The sequence below is a fragment of the Petromyzon marinus genome, chromosome 3 (assembly GCF_048934315.1).
Source record: "Petromyzon marinus isolate PM22_M1 ecotype Great Lakes invasive population chromosome 3, UKy_Petmar_22M1.pri1.0, whole genome shotgun sequence".
NCBI classification, from domain to species: domain Eukaryota; kingdom Metazoa; phylum Chordata; class Hyperoartia; order Petromyzontiformes; family Petromyzontidae; genus Petromyzon; species Petromyzon marinus.
This window is the reverse complement of record NC_133669.1, coordinates 2,832,027-2,857,335: the sequence shown is the minus strand read 5'-3', so window position 1 is coordinate 2,857,335 and position 25,309 is coordinate 2,832,027. Positions and strand designations below refer to the sequence as shown.

General features: G+C 43.4%; 1 protein-coding gene across 1 annotated transcript in view; it reads left to right on the top strand.

Annotated features, from left to right (window-relative positions):
• NUBP1 (NUBP iron-sulfur cluster assembly factor 1, cytosolic) overlaps positions 1–25,309 on the top strand; it is a 51,562-nt gene that overhangs the window by 10,696 nt on the left and 15,557 nt on the right. Inside the window, exons 4-10 of the mRNA XM_032970354.2 lie at positions 2,803–2,871; positions 6,656–6,688; positions 12,162–12,252; positions 15,715–15,869; positions 21,922–22,032; positions 22,259–22,361; positions 24,706–24,789. Of these exons, the coding sequence (XP_032826245.1) occupies positions 2,803–2,871; positions 6,656–6,688; positions 12,162–12,252; positions 15,715–15,869; positions 21,922–22,032; positions 22,259–22,361; positions 24,706–24,789 (646 nt within the window). The remainder of the gene's footprint in view (positions 1–2,802; positions 2,872–6,655; positions 6,689–12,161; positions 12,253–15,714; positions 15,870–21,921; positions 22,033–22,258; positions 22,362–24,705; positions 24,790–25,309) is intronic.

Genomic DNA, 25,309 nt, shown 5'->3' with positions numbered 1-25,309 from the left:
GGTGGCTGGGGTGTGGCATTTTCATATTGTGCAGGCAGTAGTGGCTGACTGTAATGGAATATCAGACTCAGAATCCTTATTTATACTGGGGGAATCCGGTTGAGCTGTGAAGCTCTTTTTTCCCCACAGACGTCCAGTAAGGTGAAATGTGTCATCCCTGGTATATGTTCAGGGCTGAGGAACGGCAAGTTGCTAATGATGGGCGTTGGTTGTTATTCGTTGTTGGCACCCAGAAGTCTGCTGCCAAGTTGAAGGCCGAATGGCAGATGGCACTGTGGTGGAGCGATTAACAATTCCACGGCCTTGCGTTAAAACGCCACTTGCTGGTTTGACTCAGCCCATCGGCTCCTCGGGGGCAATATTATGAGCAGCACCCCGTTGAGCCGTCCAGAGTAGCCATACGAAAGACGGGCTTATCTCTGCCATCGTAATGTGGATTTTCCACCACTTGCCAACAAAGATGAGCATTGCTCCACACTCTCTCGTGAGTGGGGGGGGGTGGGGAATTTTTGATTAATTGGAGTTGTTGATGAGTTGTGGGTAGGGCGATCGTCTTGCGACATTAGGTTTCCAAGAGATCAATGCGGATAATAGGATTATATTGCATATGCGCCTTTATAATCCCAGCGTCACTCACTCAAGCTATTTACTCTACTTCGCCGTGACAGTTTATTACACCCAATTGTGAAATGTTTCAAGTCTATTTAAAAATGCGTGTAAGCATTACTGAAGGGAATGGAATTCCTTTATTTCATTTAACTCGTATACTCTAATGAAAGTCCTGGCATTATTTATTGTATGCAAGTATTCTCGTCTATTCTTTATGTTGGAAGAGCTGCTAATGGAAGTGAAGGTGTATAGGCCCTATATATATCATATAAGCTCGTGGCAATGTGTTTTACCGAGTAGATGCAGAACTATACATCCTGAATGGAGCTCTGCAGGGAAACCAGAGCCACGTGTTTCTTGATTTCCAAAGTAACAGTTCTGTTGAATGTACTCTGTAAATGCAACATCTCATAACAATTTCGAAAAACAAAGTGTAAATCCACTCTTTTGCCCATTCTAGTTATTTTAACAATCTGCACAAAGTGACTGCAACTCATTTTCCCTGAGCATTCTTCCTTGATTCTTTTACTGCGATCGTACATCAAAAAAAGTTTATCTTCTCTAATTTGCAAGTTTCCGTCTTGTGAAATTTGGTGCTTCAAATATGGAAATCCACCCATTTCCACCGTTACCTTGTGAAATCGTCTTCTCTGTTAAATGTTATAGCCACTCTTTCTCTCTGCCAGTGCTTCGAAAATATCAATAAATAAATCCCCCAGGTCTTGATGACATTACTGCTATTGGCCTGGAGAAGCTCCACATTTAAACTGGCTTCCCCATTACAGTACATTGTCCGTATCAACCATATTGAAACTCCCATTCCGTTCTATCATATTGGAAATTAAATTCATTTGGAGGCACACATTTATCTTAACGCCAATCCACTGCTGGCTGAAGGCTTTCCCATGCTGTCAGTCATGGACATTTGGAGGTTGTTTGACCATACTTCACCACACAGGTCATTGTGGGTTGTAAAGGGGTGCAGGGGTAGGTCCATTACCAGTTACATCCAGTTCAGATGTCACGTTAGACATGGCCAGTGATCAAACTCGGGTGTTTTGGTGCATAGTGCAGTGTGCTAACTACTGCACCACTGCAGTGGTTAACTCCCAACGCTGTCATCGTATGCTGTTAACTCCGTGATGAATTGGCAACTTTTTGTGCATTTTGGGAACACCTTCTGTAATGGCAGTGAGTGCTGTTGGCCCCATTAAAGGATGTTCACTGGTGGATGTGATCGCTTTAACATGTCTTCTGTAGAACATTGTTCTCAACGTCCTCTGCAAATTAGGAGTTGTAGCTCCCAAGGGGATCTGGACCGCTTTCAAAGATTTTCTCCATTGGCATCCAGCGTGACATTTGCTATCTTTTTTATGTTGTTATCAGGTTGCACTAATTTCAGTGTTCGTTAATGGTTTTCGTTCCGAGCTATTTCCAATTAACCGTAGCGTACCTCTGGGCTTGACTCACTGGTTGGCATCGCAGTGTGTGAAGTCAGTACTTTGGAGGTTAATGATGCAAATAACCCGTAAGGGGCCATTTGAGTACAATGTCAATGTAATTTGAAATACTTCACATTTCAATCTTAAAATATTATCACATTACATATTAGGCACATAATGATTCAGTCTCGTGGCCATTTGAAGAGCTGGTTGTGATTCAGGGTGTCTCAATTTGATTGAGGAATCAGTTATTTTTTTCGGTTTTTATTTCCTCGTTTATATTTTATGTTCCGTTTGTCCTATCTTGTTCATTCCATTAGCCTCCAGGTGTATTTAGCGTGCAATTTACATATATATCTCAATCCATTCTCACACGTTCAATTTGCTGCGTTTATCATGAGCGTTTGAATCAATGCACGGGTGGTATTGCACATTCCAAGTGTGTGTGTGTTTTTTTAAACGTTGTGTTTATAGTGCTGTTATTTACAGATGCCTCAAGGTTTATCGTGGTATTAGGGTTAGTGAATTCATGATCTAATTTTGATTGATGTCGTTATGCTATACAACGCAGCATGATGCGTTATAAATCTATATATCTTCACACATGGCAGTGAAACATTTGAAGTTTTCACTTTTTTCCCCCAGAGTATTTTTCTTGTAAAGGGGCGAAATTTGAATATAAGTTTTAATTTGTTTACTGATAAACAGTACAGTATATCCATTCAAAATATTTGTAAAAATGTGTTTTCAGGTTGCTCTATTGGACATTGACATCTGCGGTCCATCTATTCCAAGAATCATGGGGCTGCAAGGCCATCAGGTGAGAAGTTCTCTCCTGCCTTCACTGTATAAGAAATAACATTGTTGTGGACAACGGAGAGGGATCATGAATGATTCCGAGTGCACGTCAACAGAGGCACCACTGGGGAAAGCAAGTAGTTGCAGTGAACGGCAAGGACCGGCACTGTTTTTACTCTCGCCGCAGTGAGGTCTGAGACAACAAAAAAAACCCTGAGACGACTTGGGAGGCATTGGAGAAAAGTGCCGGGGGTCTGGAGACTTGAATGCGGAGCGATGCCGACTGAATGAGAAGCTTTCCAAACGTGACGGGGTGTCACCAGACTTAATGGGTCTGGCTTAGCAACTGAAAGAGGGAATATTTAACAACTATCCAGGACGTGATGGCTGCCAGTGGGGCCTGGAAACATTCTGGAGATTTCAGGCAAAGGGGCCGTCTATGTCATCTTCGATGAGTGAATGAAAACTTCGCTTTTCTGTGAATTTGCTTTTCTGAAGTAACTCGTGCCCCCTCATATACGACAAGAGACGTTTCCCTGAGGGATGATTGCAACTGAACACTATCTAATTGTTTCGTAAAACTTTCATTGTTTTCATGTGATGTTACTGTACTTGTGATGATGGTGTTGGTAATGATATTGCTGTGGATGATGAAGTCGATGTCGAATATATATGCATTGAATTACTCTGTAACGTAAAGGTAAGTGCAAGTGCTTATACGGCTCCTTAAAGACAGAGAAGATGCCCTGGGTTGCCACTTCCTGTGCTTTTGTCTGGCGACGGCACCCAGTACCGCCATGGCTACAAACATGGCTACTGGAGAATTGACAACATTCGTCTCCATTTCCATTTGAACAGAAACGACCACGTGACTTCCCGAATCAGTTGGGAGCCACCTTCTCGATACACTTGGGCGACTGACTCATGTTTTGGGTTGCAGTTGCGTTTTTTTCAAAGCATTTTTAGTGATAAAGCCTCACGGTCCCACAATGCACCAATCTCTCTTCTGCACATGAGCTGATCTCATCCCTCCACATCCGTGGTGCTCATTCCCTGGGGTGTGTACTCCCCCAGCGCCCATTCTCTCTACGTGAAGTGTCCTGTCCATGCCCACCCGCTTGCTTCCCAGTCAATTAGCAGACTAATTTGCATTTTTTCTGTGATCCGAGTTTTTGCTCTTTCTATATTTTTTAGGAGTGTCATTTCAGGCATGTATCTCTCTCTCTGCTTCTTTGTACACTTTTTTTTGCATGGTTGGCTACGTATGGTGCAAAAGAAGTTTAAAAAAACATACACAGAAGTGCATTTTTGTGAAACATGTTCAACTCGAATGATTTTGTTTCGTATAATTTAGGCTAATTTAAAACAACCCAAAGGATTGTTCCCCCATTTCTGCTTCTGTTTTCTGCATTATGTTTTTGTCCATTGAGGTGCTATTTGGTGTTTTTCCATGCAAACAACACCGTGCCAGTGGTTATGTATACACTGTGAAAGGGTGAGAAAATGTGAACGTCTATGAAAAAAAACTAAATGACAGTTACACGCTGCACAGACAGGTTACTGATGCACAGTAAAAAGTGTTTTTTGATGCATGGGGAAATTATTTACTTTTTTAGAAGTGAGAGAACATACTCGAGATTAAGAATACGCGGCTGTGTGTGAAATGGTCGGGTTTGTGGACATCTGTACAAGGCGAAAGTTACTCCATGTGCAGATGTTGCACTGGGTGAGGAGGTAATTGGCCAGGGTGGATGTGATGGTCGGATACATGACGTACTGTATAGTACTGTACTATACATATGGTACCTAATGTAATACTGGCATATATACATCTTTATTATATCATGGTTTACGTGTGCTTTTCATTGCTTTTTTTATCTAGTTGTTAGCCTTGTACATTTTTAAAAACAAACATTTTTAATTAAAGGTCATTAACAATTTTTTGTTGTTGCCATTTTCCCCTCTACCAAATGTAGTTATTTAACAGTTATTAGCCAATTTAACACGTGAGCGTTCGCAACCAATACAATGTGTCACGTGACAAACTTTACCAATTGGCTGTGTCGTGTGGAGGTGGGTGTACGACACGTTTACATTTTCGCGATCTAACCCACAAAACCTTATCATGTGCACCTTTATCATGTGCACCTCCGATTAGCACGGTTGGCTACGTACGGTACGAAAGAAGTTCAGCATACATACGAGCCACATAACAAGGCATTATCTATTCAAAACCCCTTTAAGCAATCCCGGCAAACATCCAGTTTTGAAATGACCTGGAAGTTATACCGCATAGCAGGCCTATGCCAAATTGCGATATTTCTACGGCATTTCTGTTATGGATGCTTCGCCGCCTGCAAATGAACGGGTGAGTGTTCACTCTGTGCGAGTGTAATGAATGAATGCCTCACAGCTGAGCCGAGTCAAATGTTGAGGCTCCCTCATATACTGCCAAGGTGAAAACCTGACTCTGAGGGTTGGGCCTTGAAATCAGGCCCTCCGTGCGGTTGCTGCCTCAGTGCTCAGCCGTGCGCGTGGCGTTACCCGTTGGAGTCGCCCATCCACCTGAATGACAAAGCATTTTCCCTTGACAGTTTTCACTGCGTAAACCTATTTGAGCAGTTAATTACTTTGAATAATTTAAAAACATGAAGAACCCCCCCCCCCGCCACTGAGAAAATGCGTCTCAAAGCCGGTAAATCTAGAAGTTGTATGATAACGTACTCCTTTTGCATTTTCATTCAGCAGCATGACAGCTTCTGTAATGGCCCTAAATGAACCGATTGTGCTTGCCCCACGGGCCCCGTACAGAAGCACGGCCGCAGTACAAGATGCCACTGTTGCTCGCCAGCATTCTTGTCACGCACAAGAAAAGTGGCCGTGTTTATCAGCGAAACTGCTTCAAGTAGAATTTGCACGGAGGCTCTCCGTCCGTGTGTGTGTGTCTTCTGGTGACATTCGCAGTACAAAGGAATTGTTGTACATGGGTTGAAATCAATGCATTGATGTAGCAAAGTGCATGAAAGTCAGTCTTTGTTGATAGGGCGTAGCTTCTCTGGCATGCCGAAAAGAGCATCCAATGTAAACATACATTACGTGAGACTGCTTTTAATCATTCATTTTACTCGTTGGCAAAAGATAAATCGGATAGATTATTTCATAGTCTTTGAGTCCGTATTCTGCATACTTTTGCAGCATGGCTGCTTGTAGGTTTACTTTATATATGTATACATATATAAAATCAAGCACGTCAAATTCAAATTCCAAGTGTCCTAACTGTGCTTGTATTAGTGGACATGAGTAATGGAGCTGTGTATACTGCAGGGGAAATGAAGCCTGTGTAGCAGCAGTAGAAGCAGCTGCACAAAACGGTGCTTAGGGCATTCTCCAAATTCTCCACGGTGTCAGTTTTTGCGTGGTTCCAATTTCATTTTAATCGTTTGAAGCGGTTCAAAAAGACCAAAGGACCGAGTGATATAGGATTATATTGTAGTACACGACTGAAGCCCTACCTGGGTTGTTTTCCTTATCGTAAATATTATGTTTGGCATACGTTGTATCTCATTTCAGAGGTTAAATGAAGATACGTTTAATTTTGTCATCCCCAAATGTGATTCTTGCAATTCTGCAATTGTTTTTGTAAACCAGTGTTATTCTCTGATATCCCATCCTCCGGTATCATCACATCTATTAGCAGCTTCATACCAGGGCCAAACATAAATATAATATTTATACAAACCAACATTATTTTGGTTGTTGATCTTTTTTTAAAATATATTGATGGTTTTGTTTTTCTCTCTTTTTAGGTTCATCAGAGTGGTGCGGGCTGGTCTCTTGTGGTAAGCGACTTGACAATCCACCACAAAACAACATGCAACAGATCATTGGTCGCTACTTCACAGTACACGTATAAATCAACGCACGCATAAGTAAAGAGCAGTGTATGACATGTTGGGAGCAGTGGGGGAGGCATTGCTCTGAACCCCGCGAGCTGAGTTTTGATTCCCACCCATGGCTAGCATCAGGAGTGAGCAACATCCAAACCGATTCTGGGTGCGTCCCATTCACCAATTGATCATACTACCCCCATGACGGACACGGCATGGGGAGTCCTTTCTCCAGAAGTAGATTGACAAAGGGCTCGAAGTTATTGCAATGTTATATGCAATGTAGAATTTGTTGTAAATTAGGACACTATTCCACCTTTTATCGCTTGATCCGCTTACGTGTTTGCATTATTTTTAACTGATTGTGTCGTCTCTAGGCTGTTAGGGCACAGATATTTCAGACTTTATTATTTGTAACGCTTCCCTTCCTGGGCCCAGAAGAAAGGTGGTGTGATTGACAGGACCGTGTCCATTGCCACACAACTGCTCTGCTGCAGCAACCCCTATGCCAGATTATGGAATGTGTCGTTTCAATGGCTGGACTGTCACAGTGTAGGCAGGATACAATTTGTGCCTCCGTGCCCATGTCAATCTGTGAAATTTCCAATCTAGCATATTCCAAAAATACCCTGTGCTTTCCTAAAGTCTGCATGACCAAGATTTTGTATGCAATAGCATGTTTGGCTTATTTATTTAAACAACAAAATATATGTTGAAGGCACCAACCCCAACATTTTCTGTCCGTTATACATTTTTTGCTGGGCAGTTTTCACATGAGACCATGGTATAACCAGTGTTCATGGTCTTGAGGAACAATCGGAAGAAATGTACAAAATGCTTATTTTCGTGTGAGGATTTATTCATGGTTTTATAATTGTTATGCCAGCAAAATGTTCTTTAACTTAACTAGAATGTTTCAAAATGTTAGACTATTAAACTTGTTGTGATGGGTCATGGGTTTTAAAAAATTGTCGTTTGACGGTACAGTATTTTTATTTACCTTCATTAATTGGATTTCTCATGCATTGTTCATGTCTATAAAAAAAGTCATGACTCGCTATGCGCAACTCTCGGCTAACCAACGCAATTACAATCCAGCGCTGCTGTGCCAACTCTGCATTGTCATACTGCAGCCTACAGAAAACCGCGGCGCGTGGCGTTGTAGATTCTGGAGAGAGAGCCGTCGTAACGTGGGCACGGTGAATGTTCGCCGTCGCCTCACAGCCCCCTCCAAACTGAGGATTAGCCCAGTGTCACACCCAGAGGGTGACACAGCACTCAGATAATCTCCGTGCCCCCCCCCCCCCCGACAACATAACAAATGGGCGGTGTTTAGGAGTTCACTCCCCCCGCGATCCAAAAGTGGCACGCGAAGTCATCCGTAAGCTTCTGCATTGGTTGCTCCTGGCTTTGTAGCAAGCGAACAACAAAAATCCAAAATCCAATGTCTGACATCTTCTTTGGCGCTGTGCCTTCACAGCAGGGTCCTTGGTTGTCAACTTCTCAATCCTCCTCAGCTCCTTGCCCTCCTCTTCATTTCCACAAATGCCCCGTTCCTCCAGCTCCTCCTCCACCGTCCTAATCCTTGGCCTTCCTCTCGTCCTTTTCCCGTTTCTGTCTTCCTTCTATATCGTCCTTCACAAAACAACGAGGAAAACCCATGCATATGCATGGCTTCTGTAACACTTTCCAAGGTATTTGTACTTGGAAATATTGAATTTTGTTTAAAGAAGGTGTATATAGGGCGCCAGGGTGGCGAAATGTTAACGGTATACAGGAGGTCGTGGGTTCAATTCCAACCCTGATGCCTGTATATTTGAAATTTGCGTGTTCTCCCCGTGGTCGTGTGGCTTTTTCTCTGGGCCCTCCGGTTTTTCCCTCCACATTTAGAATCAACATACAGAAACATGGACATTAACAATGAAAGTGGGAAGTGCAAATGATGGAAAGATGTTTAGAATTACATTGAGAGACAACAAGAGGACAATTTAAAGTATATTTTAAATCGGTGAGAACTCAAGAGACAAGGATAGTCTCAATTGCAAAGGGTGCCCTTGGTCACCAACATGGTAAAAACAATAACGTAAATACAAGTACAAAGATGAAGCTAACATAAATCAGAGCAAAAATAACCAAATAGGAGCAAAAAACAGCTGCAATACACGGAAGAAATCTAAATCTTGCACAAATGCAAACCATATTAAATAAAATAAATTGCCCTATAACAAAGGTTGGCTTGGAGGAATAAGTTTTGAAAACCATTAAAAGTTTTAGAAACACATTTATACTGACTGTACGTTTATTGCACTGGTATCTTATGTCAAATATGGCTGCAAGTGAAGTTATTACGTGGAATCGACAGCTTGGCATCAAATTCTGAATTATATGGGAAAGTTAACCAGGATATTTTGAAAGCAATGACACTAGAGGTGTTTGGGCCATTAATGGAGTATTTTTTGTCCCGGATACAGTCCACTTCAGTGCTCTGGGGGGCACCAAAGACTTTTGAGGGTTTTGGTCCTGATTAATCATCTTGTGGAGATAAGAGACTGAGTTATGTGTGTATGCATTTAAGATGAACTTCGTCCAATGAATCTCACTCTGGAGTTGAAAAGAGCGAGATGATAACCAGTCTTGAAGTAGAAATGGCAGTGATGAGTGGATTAGCTAGTTTGTGAGATAAAGCATGAGGTGGAATGAAAGATAAAATTGAGCGAATCCTAGGTGGTTTTCGAGGTTAATTTGTATTTGATTTGAGCTTGGCCTAGGACAGACATAAAAGCAGCAGCTTCCAAAGGTTGCCACGCCGAAGATGAGAAGCAGGATTAGTTTTCGATAAAAAAGTCCCCAACTTCATTTTCACGTTTTAAAATTCAGATTTTCGATGAGATTTGAAGTGAAACATTTGTAACTGTTGAGAAAACTAAATGGCTGATAGCGTGCATTTGAATTCCTACCGCAATAGTTCTAATAATGACAAAAAAACATTTAAATAAAATGTAATTAATTTTTTTTTATTAAATACCAATTTTTCAGCCATTTTGTCAATCCACTGCTGGACGAAGGCCTAACTCAACAAACTGTTTTATAGTCATGGGGATTGGTTGACCGCACTTGAACACGCTGGCCACCGCGAGTCGGCGAAGTCCCAGGGGCCATTTCAGATGTCACTGGCAGCCGATTTGGCCGCCGATGTTTGCCCGTGGCCAACGTTCGAGTTCAGATAAGGCGGCATCAGCGCAGTGCTTGATCCAACGCGCCACTGCTCTCAAACCTCCCCTCGTCGCCTGTGCTAATCATAATGGCGTAAATACCTCAACCCTGTAATGGCATTCTGGGTCTCCATGTGCGGCTTCAGATACGCAATGCTCACCGCAGTGTCTCATCACTGGACTGCGAATAGAATAATCGGCCGTTAAATCTGTCCGCAGGCTGGTTTGTCAAAAAAAAATGTTTTTGTTACTTTGGACTTAATTTGCAGACTATGATTACGCAACCAGAATAAACACAGGTTAGGGATACCGATTCTTATATATTGAGGACTTAAATGACTGCAGAAACACTGAGTTGAAAAACAGTTGTGAGAGGGCTAAACAACCAAACGAACGAACAAGAATCAACAAACGTAGGACAACACTGGAGCAAAGGAACCACGAAAAACCCCCGGCTTGGGTAGCCACCCATCCTGTTTTCACTGAATCGTCCTCTTTTTGAAGTAGCTGTCCTGGGAAATCTGTAAGTCTTCCCGGGCACGATTAAAGGTCCCGTTGTTTTTGTTAGTTGTGTAATTATGAATGCACCACATGTCGTTATCCTCTCTTCCGGTATTACCGGAAATCATAATTCTTTTCACCATGATATGCCGCGGATTTCCCCCCTGCCCCCCTCCCCATAGGTAGTAACCATTACCCTCCTAGCATTCACAAATTGCGGTGCAACCGCCATCGCAGGCGGGCGAACCGATGACCGTTAGAGGCAGGGAGGCGGAGAGAGTGGGCTGACCTACGCACTTTCTATCTCGCTCAGCCTCAGCCTTTCCGCTTTGAGGTCCACAGGCATTTTCTATTTTGAGGTTACCAAGGAAATGCTAATTTTTTGGTTCTTGCAAATATCAACACGTCCTGCAAACTCTCACGTCTAATCTTATATGTATGTATGCACTCTGACATTTAGATGGGTTATGTAATGTGCAGAATGTTGCCGTTCCCCCAACTATGGAAATGCATGTGTTAAACAAAAAAAATACTGTAATTGATAACTTGATTCCTTATAGTTTCAACATTGAATTCATTAAAGATAATTCTTAAATGTAAAATTACATTCACGAATTGAATAAAACGATCTATTGATACATATGTACATAGTGAATTGTAATTAAAACAATTTTATCACAGTCTGCTAACCTGATATGATGACAGACTTGTTGAGCCATCGTTTGAAACCCGGCAGATTCATTGTACGATGAATCACATGCTCTGGCTCAAATTAAATTTTCAGTGCATTTTAAAAAAAAAAATTAGCAAACCAGTTGAGGCAAAATATATCCTGAAGCCTTTTTTTTCTTTTTCCAAAGACCGATATTGAAAGCTCCGCGTGAGGTGATAAAATCAGGAGTCCTTCACGGCCATTCCGTTCTGAATGACAACGGTGTAAACACACGCGGGAAGCGGAAAAGGAGTTGTTCTCATCCTGAAGACATTCTTTGTAACCTTGGCTGGAATCCTTTGGTTTTGTGACCATTGAACGTTTGTGCAGTGGTGCAGTGCGGATTTAATTTGTCTGGTAATGAAAATAACTTGCTTTCAACTTTTAAATGGATGTATAATACCTTCATTTGGGTTTTTTTCCCCCCTCAATACTGTGGTGGTGGTGGTGGTGGAGATATATTTATAAAAAGGGACATTGAAATGGTCTCTGACCTCTTCCAAATAATACATTTGGCTGTTTCCACTAATTGTGTTTTATTGGTATGACATGCGACAATTTACTCGTGCTGATAATGTACTATTAAAAATAATAACAGTATAGATTTTGTGTACCTTGTATAAAAGGTCACGAGTGAGTTTTATAAATTCTAACGCTGTTCTAGAATGACTTCAAGTCAAAATTTGGCTCGTACGTATAGTCAAGTCTATGCTTACAACGACATAAATCCCCACAATTTTAACGGCGTTGTTTTAGAACCTGGGTTTAGGGAGGTTTGTATCTGGAGGTTTTCAAGGGCACTGAATCCTCGCTCGACATTAGTTATTCGACAATGCATTTTTCTTTTTGAAATACTGTAGTGTGATACTGACGCTGACAAAAAAAAGCTGTTGCAAGCATAAACATACGGCACAACGGCTGTAGAGAAGTAATTTAAATTATAATTTCAGGAAATATTTATTTATCTACAAACTTCATAATGTGTTTTTTGCATTCGCAGTATGTTCAGGAGAATTTAGGTGTCATGTCGGTGGGGTTCCTGCTCAGCAGCCCCAATGATGCTGTGATATGGCGCGGACCGAAAAAGAATGGTATGTACAAATCTATTTGCAAGCGCATACTGTACACCATGTGCGATTTGCAGCAATAGTTATTCATTTGATTTTTTCCCGGCCCCTGCTTGGGTGGTAGGCACGCAGGAGAAGCGTGTTGGGTTACGAGCACCGCACGAGTTTCCATCCACATTGGCAGGATTTTCTTTTTCAGCTTCAAATTCCCAGAGGTGCTTGAGCCGATTTGATTGCACGTTAAAAAGGTCACGGTGCGTTTTGTAAGTAATTTATCGTGAGCTGTGAATTCATCTGAATTAATTGTATCAGTGGTGATAGTCTGCACATTAAAAGCACGTTTTATCCCGGCTCTTTTTTTTTCATTGGTTTACATTGCACGGCACGGTAGGCTGGCCTGCTGTGGTCGGTAAGGAGGAGGATGATGGAGTCAGAATGTGGATTTGTTTCATGTCGCGCGAACGAGTATATCTGCGTTCGGCTACATCTGCGTGCATAGCCATCAAGATTAAACACTATATTTACCCTCGTAGATAAAGTGTCCCCATCTTGGAAAGTGATTTACTCCCCGCGGTGGATGTTAGTGAGCCCGAAGATGAGCACACTTCATTTTTGGTTGCAGCTCTTGCACATGTGGGAGGGGGAGCGTAGAATTATCTAACAAGTATGCGAGACAGTCCAGGCAGCCAGGCACAGTGTCCCAGAATAATGCCAGGAACGAAAGCAATGCGTGCTGCCCTGCCAGCTAAATGTGCCCGATCTGAAAATAGCGGAAACGCCACGCATGCTGCAAGTCTGCTCCCTACCTATAATAAAGGGAACAGCACTTCAAATAACGCGCCGCGCTAATGGCACCGTTCACGTATAAATAGCGTGCCACATCGCAACGCTGGGCGTTGCGTGAAACTTATTTTAAACCTGTCGGTATTCTCCACGCTGATCAACCGAAGTTTGCATTTGAACGTTTTGTCGCGCGACTTTGTTAAGAGCGTTGTCTTGCACGTTTCAGCCTTGGCCATGACAGTCAATTTATTCAGAGAATATAAATACCCTCCTGAAGGGGACACATATATATGTATGTATGCATGAAGTCCATATACAAGAGGCTTCTGTACGTACACCAATAGGTATGGTGCCGTCTTTTTTGCTATACAATTTAAATGATTGCTACTTTCACGTCTCCGTAGCAGGCGATGCATTGCGGTCACCAAATGTGTGTCTGTGGGCGTGTGCAGCCAATGCATACTGAGAAGTACCTAAATTATTTGAGCCTACAATTGCAGATCGCTACAATGCCTACCGCATGGCTTTCCGAGTCCAGTGTTTAGAACGCCCGTGTTTTAAAATGAGATGATAGCTAAATGGGATTAAATACATAAGTTCAAGATTACCGCAGACAAGAACTGAACATGTCAACAGTGAGGACGAGAGAGACCTGTTGGTTCTAACGAAATGTATCTGCTATCAGGGCAGTTATCGGTGTAACAACGTAACGAGTCACCGGTTCATTTCCATTTGTAAGCTCACGGTACACCCGTTCAAATCGCGTGTATCATGAGAATCGATGTTTTTTCAAATCAAAGACGTATATAATGGTTTCACGTGACTCCGTCCTAGCCACTAGGTGCTGCTACATTCACTGCAATGTTAAAAATATAATCAATCCTTGAATAGAATCGCGACTCTGAATCGTGACCTTGCGAGGCGAGTGAATCATTACAGTACACCCCTAATATCAATACAGGCATTTAAGGTAGAATCGCTCCCTGATTGAGTGGTTAAACAGCGATATTAACGATATACGATTATGTTAATAAAGAAATACATGTCATAATCATCAGCCCTATGTTAATCCTACCACTAAATGAAGGCATCCCCATGCAGTGTTGGTCATGGGGGAGTGGAGGGAGGTTGACCATACTTCACCATGCTGGTCAGTGTGTGCTTGTAAATTTCGGCGGCTCAGGACTGGTTCAGATGTCACTTTACTACTGATGTTTAACCGTGGCGAGGAATCAAATTCAGGTCCTCGGGTTCATAATTTAACCCCACTGCATTGTAAACGTATTCATAATCGCATTCTGTAAACATTTCTATTTAATTTTCTTATGGAGTAATAACTCGGCGCTTAAAATGGTAACGTAAGATAATTGAAATATGTTGGTGAGAGAGTCCTCCTTTTGGACCTGTTCCAGTTGGCATCTGCAACGTTGTCCCGGATAAGAAATCTGCTTGTTTCTGATTACGCGGAAGAAGGCTTCCGTGGAATAGAATTAAAAGTACAAAGTGATTAAATCGTGATTGGCTTCCCCCCTCTCCATTCCAGATCGCCGAGTTCTCAATGCGTTGAAAGAACGCTTTAAACAGTTGGGACATACATCTAATGAGGAGACGTGGCAAGAATTTAGCCGACTTTACTCACTGTGAGCCCTGGGGTCTCTCATTCGTTTGACAAGCGGATAAGCTGCTTGGCCAGGTGATTGAGCTATTGGAGTCATGGTTCACTTCAGCTAACTCTGAAGGTTTGCAGGCAGCATGCTAAGGCTTGGCCGGTGGTGCTGGCTTGGAGGGAGGCAGGGAGAAGGGGTGGGTGCTGCGTTTCTGTGTGGCCCACCCGCTTGCACCTCCCGGTTGGCACTGTTGGCTACGTAGGGTGCGAAAGAAGTTCAACATACATACAGTCCGTGGCCACAGGCAGGGCCGTATTTCGGGGGGGTTCTGGGCCCGGGGCAAACCCCACTGTGTGCCCCCCCCCCCCCCACACCTTCAAACTAAATCAGAAGTGTGACATCTGACACTGTGATGTCGAAGCGGTTGCCCCCCTTCGCCCGTACCCAAGGGACGGATGTGCCCACAGTAGTCGGCACGTTATCCCGAGCGGGCGCCACAAATTCCCCGCTGGGCCCGAGCCGCAAACATCCTCCCTACGTGTGCTATGTGTTGCACTTCTCCCGTGAAAACTGTTAGCGATTTCTCAGCAGTGCTTTTCCCATTAACTCTGTTGGCTCTTTTAACAAATACGCTCAATGAAAGCAGCAGTGGTTCCCGGGTTAACTTCGTTCAGTCTGTGGGTGGTGTTCGCAAAGTGTTATCAATGTAGTCCTTTGGCCCAGACCAAATATATTACTTGTTGGTACCAGCTGGGAAGGAAACACTTGAGTTGTACCAATAGGTTTAAGTTGCCAATGAAAGTTAATTGTGCATTCACCTTGTTTAATGAAGTATTTTATCACAGAATACAGAAACTGGTTTCATTAACTATTGGCCCTCTTAGATGGTGACTAAATTCTGCTCTCGCCCACGGGCCAATTAGACGGTTTGCTCCTCAGGTATGTACGTACGTATGTATGTACGTATGTATGTACATTGAACTTCTTCCACACCCTGCGTAGCCAACCGTGCTAATCGGAGGTGAAGTTGGCTTTGAGCCGACCCCCCCGCCTTCCCTTGTGTTATCTCTGTTGTTATCTTCTTCTGTGCCGATAGGCCTGATCAAGCAGTTTCTGCGGGACGTGAACTGGGGCACCGTAGACTACCTTGTGGTGGACACTCCGCCGGGCACCTCGGATGAGCACCTGTCCATCGTCCAGTATCTGAGTGAAACGAACCTCGACGGGGCAGTGATCATCACCACGCCACAGGTTCGTGCGTACGTTACGCGCGTGTCGTTGAACGCCTTCGGCACCGTACGTAGCCGACCGTGCTAGTCGTGACGTACACTCGTGCACAACTCGGCGTACTTTATATGTTTTTTTATTTTCCTAAAATGTACCAGCTGTGGTGTTGCTTCAGAATTTGCAGCCAACTCTTTTTTTTATTGTAAAGTTTACGTTGAACGCGTTAAATGCTTTTTTTTTTTGGTAAGATCTTCGTATCAAAGTTTTATTCAACTGTTATTATGCTAAAGTTTACACTCTATTATTTTCACAGTGACACGTTTCAACACAGACATGGTATTTATATACACTAAATGTTAAATAATGTAAATTTATTTATTAATACCTAGGCGATAGCCCATTGACATTAAACGTTTCCTTTCACAGCACATTCTCTTTAATGGCAGCCCTGGTTTAAACAAAGATCAAAGCAGCAATTATAATCTTGATTTGAAGCTTTCGTGACTGCAGGAATCCATACTCTTTGGTTCTTTCGGTAAAGTCACGTAGGTAGAAAAATAATAGATCACGTCGTTTCGATCGCCACACAAGCAATATTCTTCTTCCCCACCTGAAGACGATTGCTTGTGTGGCGATCGAAATCTTCTTCTTCCCCACCTGAAGACGATTGCTTGTGTGGCGATCGAAATCATCTTCTTCCCCACCTGAAGACAATTGCTTGTGTGGCGATCGAAATCATCTTCTTCCCCACCTGAAGACGATTGCTTGTGTGGCGATCGAAATCTTCTTCTTCCCCACCTGAAGACGATTGCTTGTGTGGCGATCGAAATCATCTTCTTCTTCCCCACCTGAAGACGATTGCTTGTGTGGCAATCGAAATCTTCTTCTTCCCCACCTGAAGACGATTGCTTGTGTGGCGATCGAAACGTCGTGATCTATTATTTTTCTACCTACGTGACTTTACCGAAAGAACCAAAGAGTACAGCAATTATACATCACAACATTTACTCAAAAGCACACCAAGTTATGTAATACATCACATAATGTACACGGTTAGGCTTGGAACATCAAAGTAGCAAATGAGATTAAATTAACAGAAAACAAGATCAAATTCAATTGAAAGTACAATTCCAGTATTAAAGCTTTCGTGACTGCATAAAATTACTCATTGGTTTTTTCGGTAAAGTCACGTATATTTACAAGAGGTGGTCCTTTTTTGAGCTGCCGTTTTGTATGTGTAAGATGTGCGTGTTTGAGCTGCCGCTCTCGCTCTGGCCCCTCCCCCCTCCAACTGTATTTCCTATTTAAGCTTCTGTTCATCCCTTCGCCCCCCCTCTCTCTCTGCCTCCCTGTCCGTCTTTCCTCCCTCCTTACCTCTTGGTGGACTTGTATATGTATTTCTACTGACCGTGTACCTCGTATTTTTCATTCTATCTATGCTGGTATGTGCAATCCAAAGGTTGAACACGAAATTTAACACTCTTCTGAAAATCGTGGTCCGCCAGGAAGTGTCTAACTGTGTTGTTGGCCTGACTGGATGTGCTTCACATAATGTTTTTTCAGGTTTGTTGAATTCTCGTCTCTCATCTTTTTGTTGTATTTACCTCCGTGATTTGGACACCTGATGAAGATCGCTTGCATTGTGATCGAAACGTCGTGATTGTTTTTTGTTTTAATATAATTTTATTGTATTTCTACATACGTGACTTTACCGAAAAAACCAATGAGTACAATTCCAGTGTTCAACACGAGAGACGAGAGAGAAGACAAAGGTGATCATGGTGCGTGACACTAATGAGGTATTGTTAGTTTGCATGAAATGTTAATCCCCAGGTGACACCTTTGTCAAGGGCAATGCAAAACCTGTTGAAAGCTGACATGGTCGGCATTGTTTCTGAGCGCAATGCAGTGCGCAATATTCCTTAACCCTTTAGCGTTCCGAGACTTCTGCAAGTAGCAGGGTGGTGGGTCCCGTTCACCGCCGAATTCCGGAACGTGTCAGCGGTTAGCATTCATTTTATTTAGAGAGGCATAGCCTCTGCTGTTTTAAAGACATTGTTACTCACCGCAGATAACCGTAGCGACACGACAGCACTCTGTGATAGCTGGTGCCAAACTGTGCCACGTGCCCTCCCACACAGCCTTGTGGGAGCCTTGGTACCGAAAAAGTTATTTAATTTTAGTTTTCCTTCCGGTTTCGTTTTCATTATGTACACGTACGTCATGGGAACGGAATGTGAAGAAAAAATGATGACGTACACCTACACGTACGTCATCGGAGCGTGAAAGGGTTCAGAATCCTGTATTCGTTCTCTGCAATATAGATGTTGTTGCTGTTGCTGCACTCACACACCACGGAACTCCCTTACGATATAGCCGGCCAGCTGGCTAAACGGGACCATCTGTGTGGCAAATCTAAATTAAATCAACACTTAAATTAGGCAAATAAACTCACCAAATGTTGTATTTGCGAGGAAATGTTAAGCTTCGCGAATGTGAAGCGTCATGCGGAAACGCTGGTGCCATCGCTGTTGGACAAACATCCCACCAAATACAGCTGGACCCTCCAGACTCAGCCTGACTCTCCGGGGTTATCATTGTTATTTTTGTCTGTTGAGTGAATACGTTACCTATCTGCAAAGGTTTTGTTCACACTTTGACCATTGCATTACATTTTTGAGATGGTAAGATATTCGGTTACATTATAGTAACAAAATTGATTAGCAGGTAATGTCTCCCTCTCACCATACATTTGTCTCTTTACCCATCAAATGTAAAGTACTGTCCCTATAACCCAATGGCTCTCGCAGCCCCCAAGGAGTAAATTCAATACAAGCAAACTGGGCTGGTTTTGACATATGGCGTCTTATCAGCGGGCTTGCTTGATTAAATGCTGAACTGCCAGATGTTACAGGCAAGCACTCTCTCTTGAAGATATATAGAGTTGGCCATGATGGACAACATAACTCTTATGAGAGGTGAAATGCCAGGGCTGGGTGGAAGACCGACCGGGTCTAGCTCATTTCAGGCTGTGGCTTCAGTGTATTTTTATCCCACATTACTACAGTCAATTATCATCGGGAAGGAAATGAGAATAATTTGATTAGAGCTGGATTCAAAAAATGACATTTTAAACATCTTGGTAACGTTTTGTCCATGTGTCTTAAGGTACAGATGATTATGCAACCAAATGCCCAGATATTTTTAGGATGTGATATTTTTCAGCGGTAGGCATTACACAATGTGTGTTATGTTAATTCACAGTGATTAATCCTTTAAGAGCTTTTTAGGACTCGTGATATTCAGGCAATTATTTTTTAAAATTGTTTTTATTTCAACTCAACACGAGCCCCAGTACATAGCCCCAGTTACTGAACAGGAAGGGGGGGTGGGCATAATTTCTGGAAATCCTTAACACAGAACGAAACCATGTAAATCACACACCTTGAAAGCTATTTACCCTCCCCCCAATTCCTATCCATACCAATTAATCACCAAACCACACTATTCGGAGTGGTGAGCATTAGAACTCCCCACTCCTCCCTCCCCCATACTCACCACCCTGTCCTCTCCGTCCTCCTCCTCCACCCTCCCCTCCCCCTGTGCCCTCCCCTCGTTCCCCCTTTCCCACGCAAATACCCACATCTCCCCCACCGCCGCACCTCACGATAAATCATCAGAGCAGGCATTCCACTCTCCAGCACTCTTCAGCCCCACATATCCCCGTGCCCAGTTTTCTCAAATTGGAATCTGCGATCGCAGATAATCAATGAACCAAAGGCTTGCCGTGTTGGCATGTCCCCCGCCCCGTCTTGGTTTGCTAAATAAAGTTAAAACAGAATTCAAGGTAACACTATTTTCAAACAAAACACTGCTCTATCTTGATTTGAAGCTTTCGTGACTGCAGGAATCCATACTCTTTGGGTCTTTCGGGAAAGTCACGAAGGTAGAAAAATAAAATAAAACAAAAAATAATATATCCATACTCTATCTAACCATGTAAATATTGTAATTTTCCTAACCTTCCATCACCATCATCATCAACAATTGTCTGTCCACTGCTGGAGGAAGACCTTTCCACGTCATCACCATCCCCTACCGTCCTGCGATGCCACAACGCATCTCACTCCTGCATATGGACAAATCTCATCGCTCCGTCTCTGCTGTGGGCTATCCTCTCAGGGCAATGTTCTCTGCCATTCCGTCATCAGTCACATCCATCAACCATGTACTGTTCGCCTGTTGGCGTTGTTCTATGGTCTGACACTGGTAAGATTAGTGTAGGCCAATCAGTTTCAAAGACAATGCGTATATTATCAGAGCATGTTTATTTGCATGTTCACCACAAGTACGTGTGGTTATTACAGACCTGTCTATTTGGTGTTTCAACATCTTAACACACCTGTTTTATTGCCAGAAAGGGTACAACCTATTCTTATTTTTCATCATACCTTCTCACAACATATTCTTCCCAAGCCCACTTACTCTCCTTGATGGTCAATGTGATGTCCCTGACTTGCATTTGTTCCTTGCTCTAAGTGTTCCTCTTTCTGTTTCAGTGTAATTCCAAACATGAATATCTCCATACCTTATGCGTGCACTTTTCAGCTCTTTTCCCGTTTTCTTTGTAAGTCATAGCAGGTAATTTTCACCAATTGTAAACTTTAATTCCACTTGGCTGCACAATTAGCACGGGTTTTACTCCACATATCCAGTTATAGTCTCAAATTTTCAATTATATCATAATTGCGTACTTTTCCCTTTGCCATTACTTGCGTTGAGTTGAACACCCCTGGAGTTTGTGAGGAACATTCCTTGCGTTCATCGCCCTACTTATGGCATGGTTGCAGCAATTGACATTTTACAAGGGGTCAATTGGCCACTCGTGACATTTAAGCCATTATACGAATTGCACTTCTTCCTCCGCAAAAAAAAAGCTGTCCGTTTACCGCTTTGAGTGAAAACCTCGCTCTCGTTCCTGACCGTTGTGTCGACAGGTGAAGCCGCACATTGGCGACTTCACACATCCGCGTTGTGTCGCGCTATCGCCATGCCACTGCCTTCTCGTAAAACTGGTCCAGATTACACAACATTGTCGACAGTTTTGTTCGGTTTACTATCGAGTCTTGTTGTGGTTTTGATCTGGATTTGATTATGGCCGATTAGATAACAGTCGGGCGTCGCCCCCACACAGTGGTTGGGGGCGTTGCCTCGTGAAACAAGATGGACGTCCTGTACTCTGGTGAAGCAAGATAGAGGAGGCTGCCTGGTGTGCTGGGTTTGGGAGATGCTGCTCTTATCCGTGGACGACCTTGCCGTAGATTCTGGTGCAGGAGACCATCGAGTCTTGTACATTATGTTACCAGAATTGTTTTAAAATATTTGTGATAATTACTTATATTTTGCATTTGTACACTTTTACACAAGTATCTTATAGTCCAGAGAATACAGTATGTTTACAACAAGAACACTTGGTATATGTTGGTGCAGCATTGTTTCAACATCTATTACAGATAATCGTGAAACTAATCTAAATTAGTTGCGTAAAAAATAGACATTATTTTGGTTTCTTAACGACTTGATATAACACACAGAGGCTAAGAGTATCACGTGTCCCGATGGGCCTATGTTTAATCTCTTAGTTAAATAAAGGATACTACATTTGCATTCTCAATTTATTTCTGACCAAGAAATGTACCAGGACGTCACGGAGACGGTGGACTAAACTGTGTCCTTCACTCTTCATGGTCAATTTAATGTTCAATTTTATTGAGGGACTGTTGCTTGTTGTCTTTATGTAGTCTGGGACAGTTTTTTTTTGCTGTTTTGCTGCCTTGCCCAAGCTTGGGAATTGATGTACTTACACAATTTAATCGTATTTTATTGCTATTTATTTATTTATTGCTATGTGCTTAACTTTCCTATAATTTGCACTCCTATTGTTTTTGTTGTATTGTTGGTTGTTGTAACTTTATGTCCCGCCCCCCCCCCCCCCCTTTACTGGACATATGTGAAAAAGAGCTTCATAACCCTTCGGATTTCTCCAGGATAAATCCGGATTCTGATTCTGATTCAGGAGGTGTCTTTGCAAGATGTACGAAAGGAGATAAACTTCTGCAGGAAAGTGAACCTACCAATCATCGGCGTCGTAGAGAACATGAGTGGGTTCATCTGCCCAAAGTGCAAGGTATAACTGCGTAAAACGTCGCTCGGCAACACTACGTGACATCCTGTTGAATTTGGGTATGGACGTACGAGTAACACGGGGGACGGTTTATGTACGTACCTATGTACAGTGAACTTCTTCCGCACCCTACGTACCCAACCGTGCTAATCAGAGGTATGGGAGAAGGACAACAAACTAAACTAAACACACGCAGTTTATACGAGCGTTATCTTGCCGCCTTCTTCAGAACGAGTCACAGATTTTCCCGCCCAGCACGGGAGGCGCTGTGGAAATGTGCCGCGGCATGAACGTGCCTTTCCTGGCGAAGCTTCCCCTCGACCCAAGGCTAGGTGAGAATACTTTCACAGCTATATTGCTTCCTTCCTTTCCACTCGAGCCAAATCGTGCGGCGTAAGGAACCCAACATTAAGTATACGTCGGTTTAAGATTTCCTATTCATGTTCTTTTGTTAAATACATAAATGACCAAATAAAACATATGACGAGAATCGGTTATATTTCTTCATCATCGCAATCATCAGCAGCTGTGGTCAGTCCGCTGCTGGATGAAGAATTCCCCCAATCTGCTGGGAAATCTCTCACGGCCCTGCGAACTGAAGAATCCACCAGGCAGCTACATGTGGGCTGATTTTATCACTCCATCTCCAAGCTGGACGTCCTCTCCAGCACGTTCCCTTCATTGGGTGCAACGCTTTAAATGTTCTCGTCCAGCGGCAATGTGTCCTAATGATGTCATTAATCTGCATACGTCCTCACATCCACGTGTTCCTCTTTCCGTCTCTCTGTGTAATTTCACATTGCCGATCCATGTGTTTCAAAGCAGCTAATTTACGCTTCTTCACGGACGTCGGCATGTTGCTCTTCATTTTCAAGTTTAGCTTTCCAAAAGCACTTGCTGTATTTGCCGGAGCATATGTGGCGGTTGGTTCAGAGTTGAGCGACGATGAAAGGCGTCTTACTGTTTTGAGTGGATAATTCACACAGCCCACTGTGCCCTCAGAATATGCCCTCAGAATATGCACCGACCTTTTTGAGTCGGTGAACAAATTATTCGTGCACGGCACAGGCTATGTTTGTACTTGCTGCTGAACAGCTGTCACATGATCCCTGAGCGAAGGGGCAATGAGGAATGGAACAGGCGGCACACCCAGGGCCCAGAATGAATGAGGCACAGCTGCTGGCATGTAGCAGTGTCTCCCGTAATTTGTTGGACACTGTCCCGAAGTCGGGGACTCTGGACATGCCAACCCGTAAGCGAATTAATGAACGCTCACTCAGTGGCCGATGAAGAGAGAGAGAGAGAGAGAATAGACACCCTTCAAGGGTTGTTGCTGTCCGTGCATTTGGTCTCGCCAAATGCCGTCCGTCCTCTTCGCACAAGAGGGTCGAGTGAACCGTGCCCCACACAGCAGTGCTTCTCAATCTCTCTGAACCCGCTCACTGCCGTCAACCCCCCAGGACGATCTTCACCGGCCCACCGCGCACACCGACACAGTTTTTCTCAATTAAAACGACCCTGAATCGTAGTATCAGTACCGGTGCCACGGAGCGCTTCCCACGGTTTTTGCAGACCACCAGTGGCCCGTGGACCGCAGGTCTGGGAGCCACGACACTCGCCTACGCGGCTGACACCTTTGTCTTTTTGCGTAGACCTAGGATTTCTTTGTGATGAAGCAACGCTTCTGGATCTTGTCCGTCGGCACTGTCATATTTCGGAAATCGTTGTGCTTTTTTTTTTTGCTGGAAAATGTATTGTTTTAGTAAATGTACTGCATTGAAAAGATGCAGTTTTCCCCCAGTGGGATCTGTGTCAGCAACACCCATTGTGCATGCAAAAGCACGTTTCCCTTCAAAGGAAGAAGCAACCCAGAAAAAAAAACAATTGCCTCTTTTTCCTGCAGATACCTTCCTGGGTTGCGTGCTCTCGTGCAGCACGAGATTGAAGCTTTGCTAATGAGAAAGATAAAAGACCTTTCAGTTACGGACAGACAAACCATTAGGTCAGATGAGTCATTGTAGTGACATCACTGCGACATCGCCTCGTGTTTTTCTAAACTGCAATTTGACGTGACTCGAGCGCTGTAATGGCACGACTGACCTAAATCTAAAGTCCTTTTTTTCTTCTTCTCACGAATGAAGCTTCAGCCTCACGCCAATGGCTCTGCACACACACGGCGAGCGTAGGAGTGTGTGTCTACAAGATGAGCTGTTTGCATTGCATCCTCACTCCAGGAAGCTCACGCATGTCACAGCTCATTTTTTACGATCAGTGACTGTGTGCGATGTCAAGAGGTCATCGTGACCAATGCCCGGTTGATGCCACCACACCTTGCCATCGCTTCCGCTAGATCCTGCAGTTTTAATGTCAGCACCTCTTCTTTGAGAGGATGACTGATAGATATTGGAGTGAGATGAGTAACGGGCCTCTTAGGTAACCAATCACATAACCACGAGAACAAGTTGTATTTTCTAAACTTGTTTTCTACCAGTTGAAGTAACCTCTTCATTCTATATCAATAAAAATCACGAGTAAATCTAATCGGGAAAAGTTAACGTCTCATAGTTCCACGTCCATTCACCTTAGACTACGATGCACCATAACACGTTCAATGCGGCGGTATTTAATAATAGGTCGCGCTCGGTATTCTTTCTCTCTCTGTCGTCGCCGCTCTAGGGCGGTGCTGCGATGAGGGAAAGTCTTTTGTCGCAGAGGTCCCAGACTCAGCGGCGGCGTTGGCTTTCCGAGAGATCATCCAAAGTAAGTTCGCTGCACTGGTGCAGCCGCGGGCACCCAATTTATGATTGCTTTGCACAACATCCAAAACACACGTGCTTCGCGCCTTGTCGTGGCGCTCGCCCAAATGTCCGTGGCCTCGTCCCCAACATTTTGGTGGGCCTAACCCAAACGTGACTTTTGAGTTTAACGGCAGTTTTTCTTGCCTCTAAAATCGTGTCAGCCTGTGTGCGTTAAGTGCAGCTTCGATTCGATATACAACGTGCGTTTGTGTTTCTGCGTCCATTTTCATAAAGAGTTTTGTTCATGGCTATAAAGTCAAATCCAAAAGCATGGTGTAAAAATAATAAAATATTGCTCATCCAGTGACATCAATTTTAAAAACGTCACTCCCTCTGCTCTTCACATTTGTTAATGCAGCTAACATTGCCCCTCTAGCATTCAATCCATCTCTTGGCACTGTAGTCAAGTACTGTATCCTTGTGCTTCCGGTCCACTTGAAAAATATAATTGCTTAAAATATAAAGGATAATCCTGAAGTTAA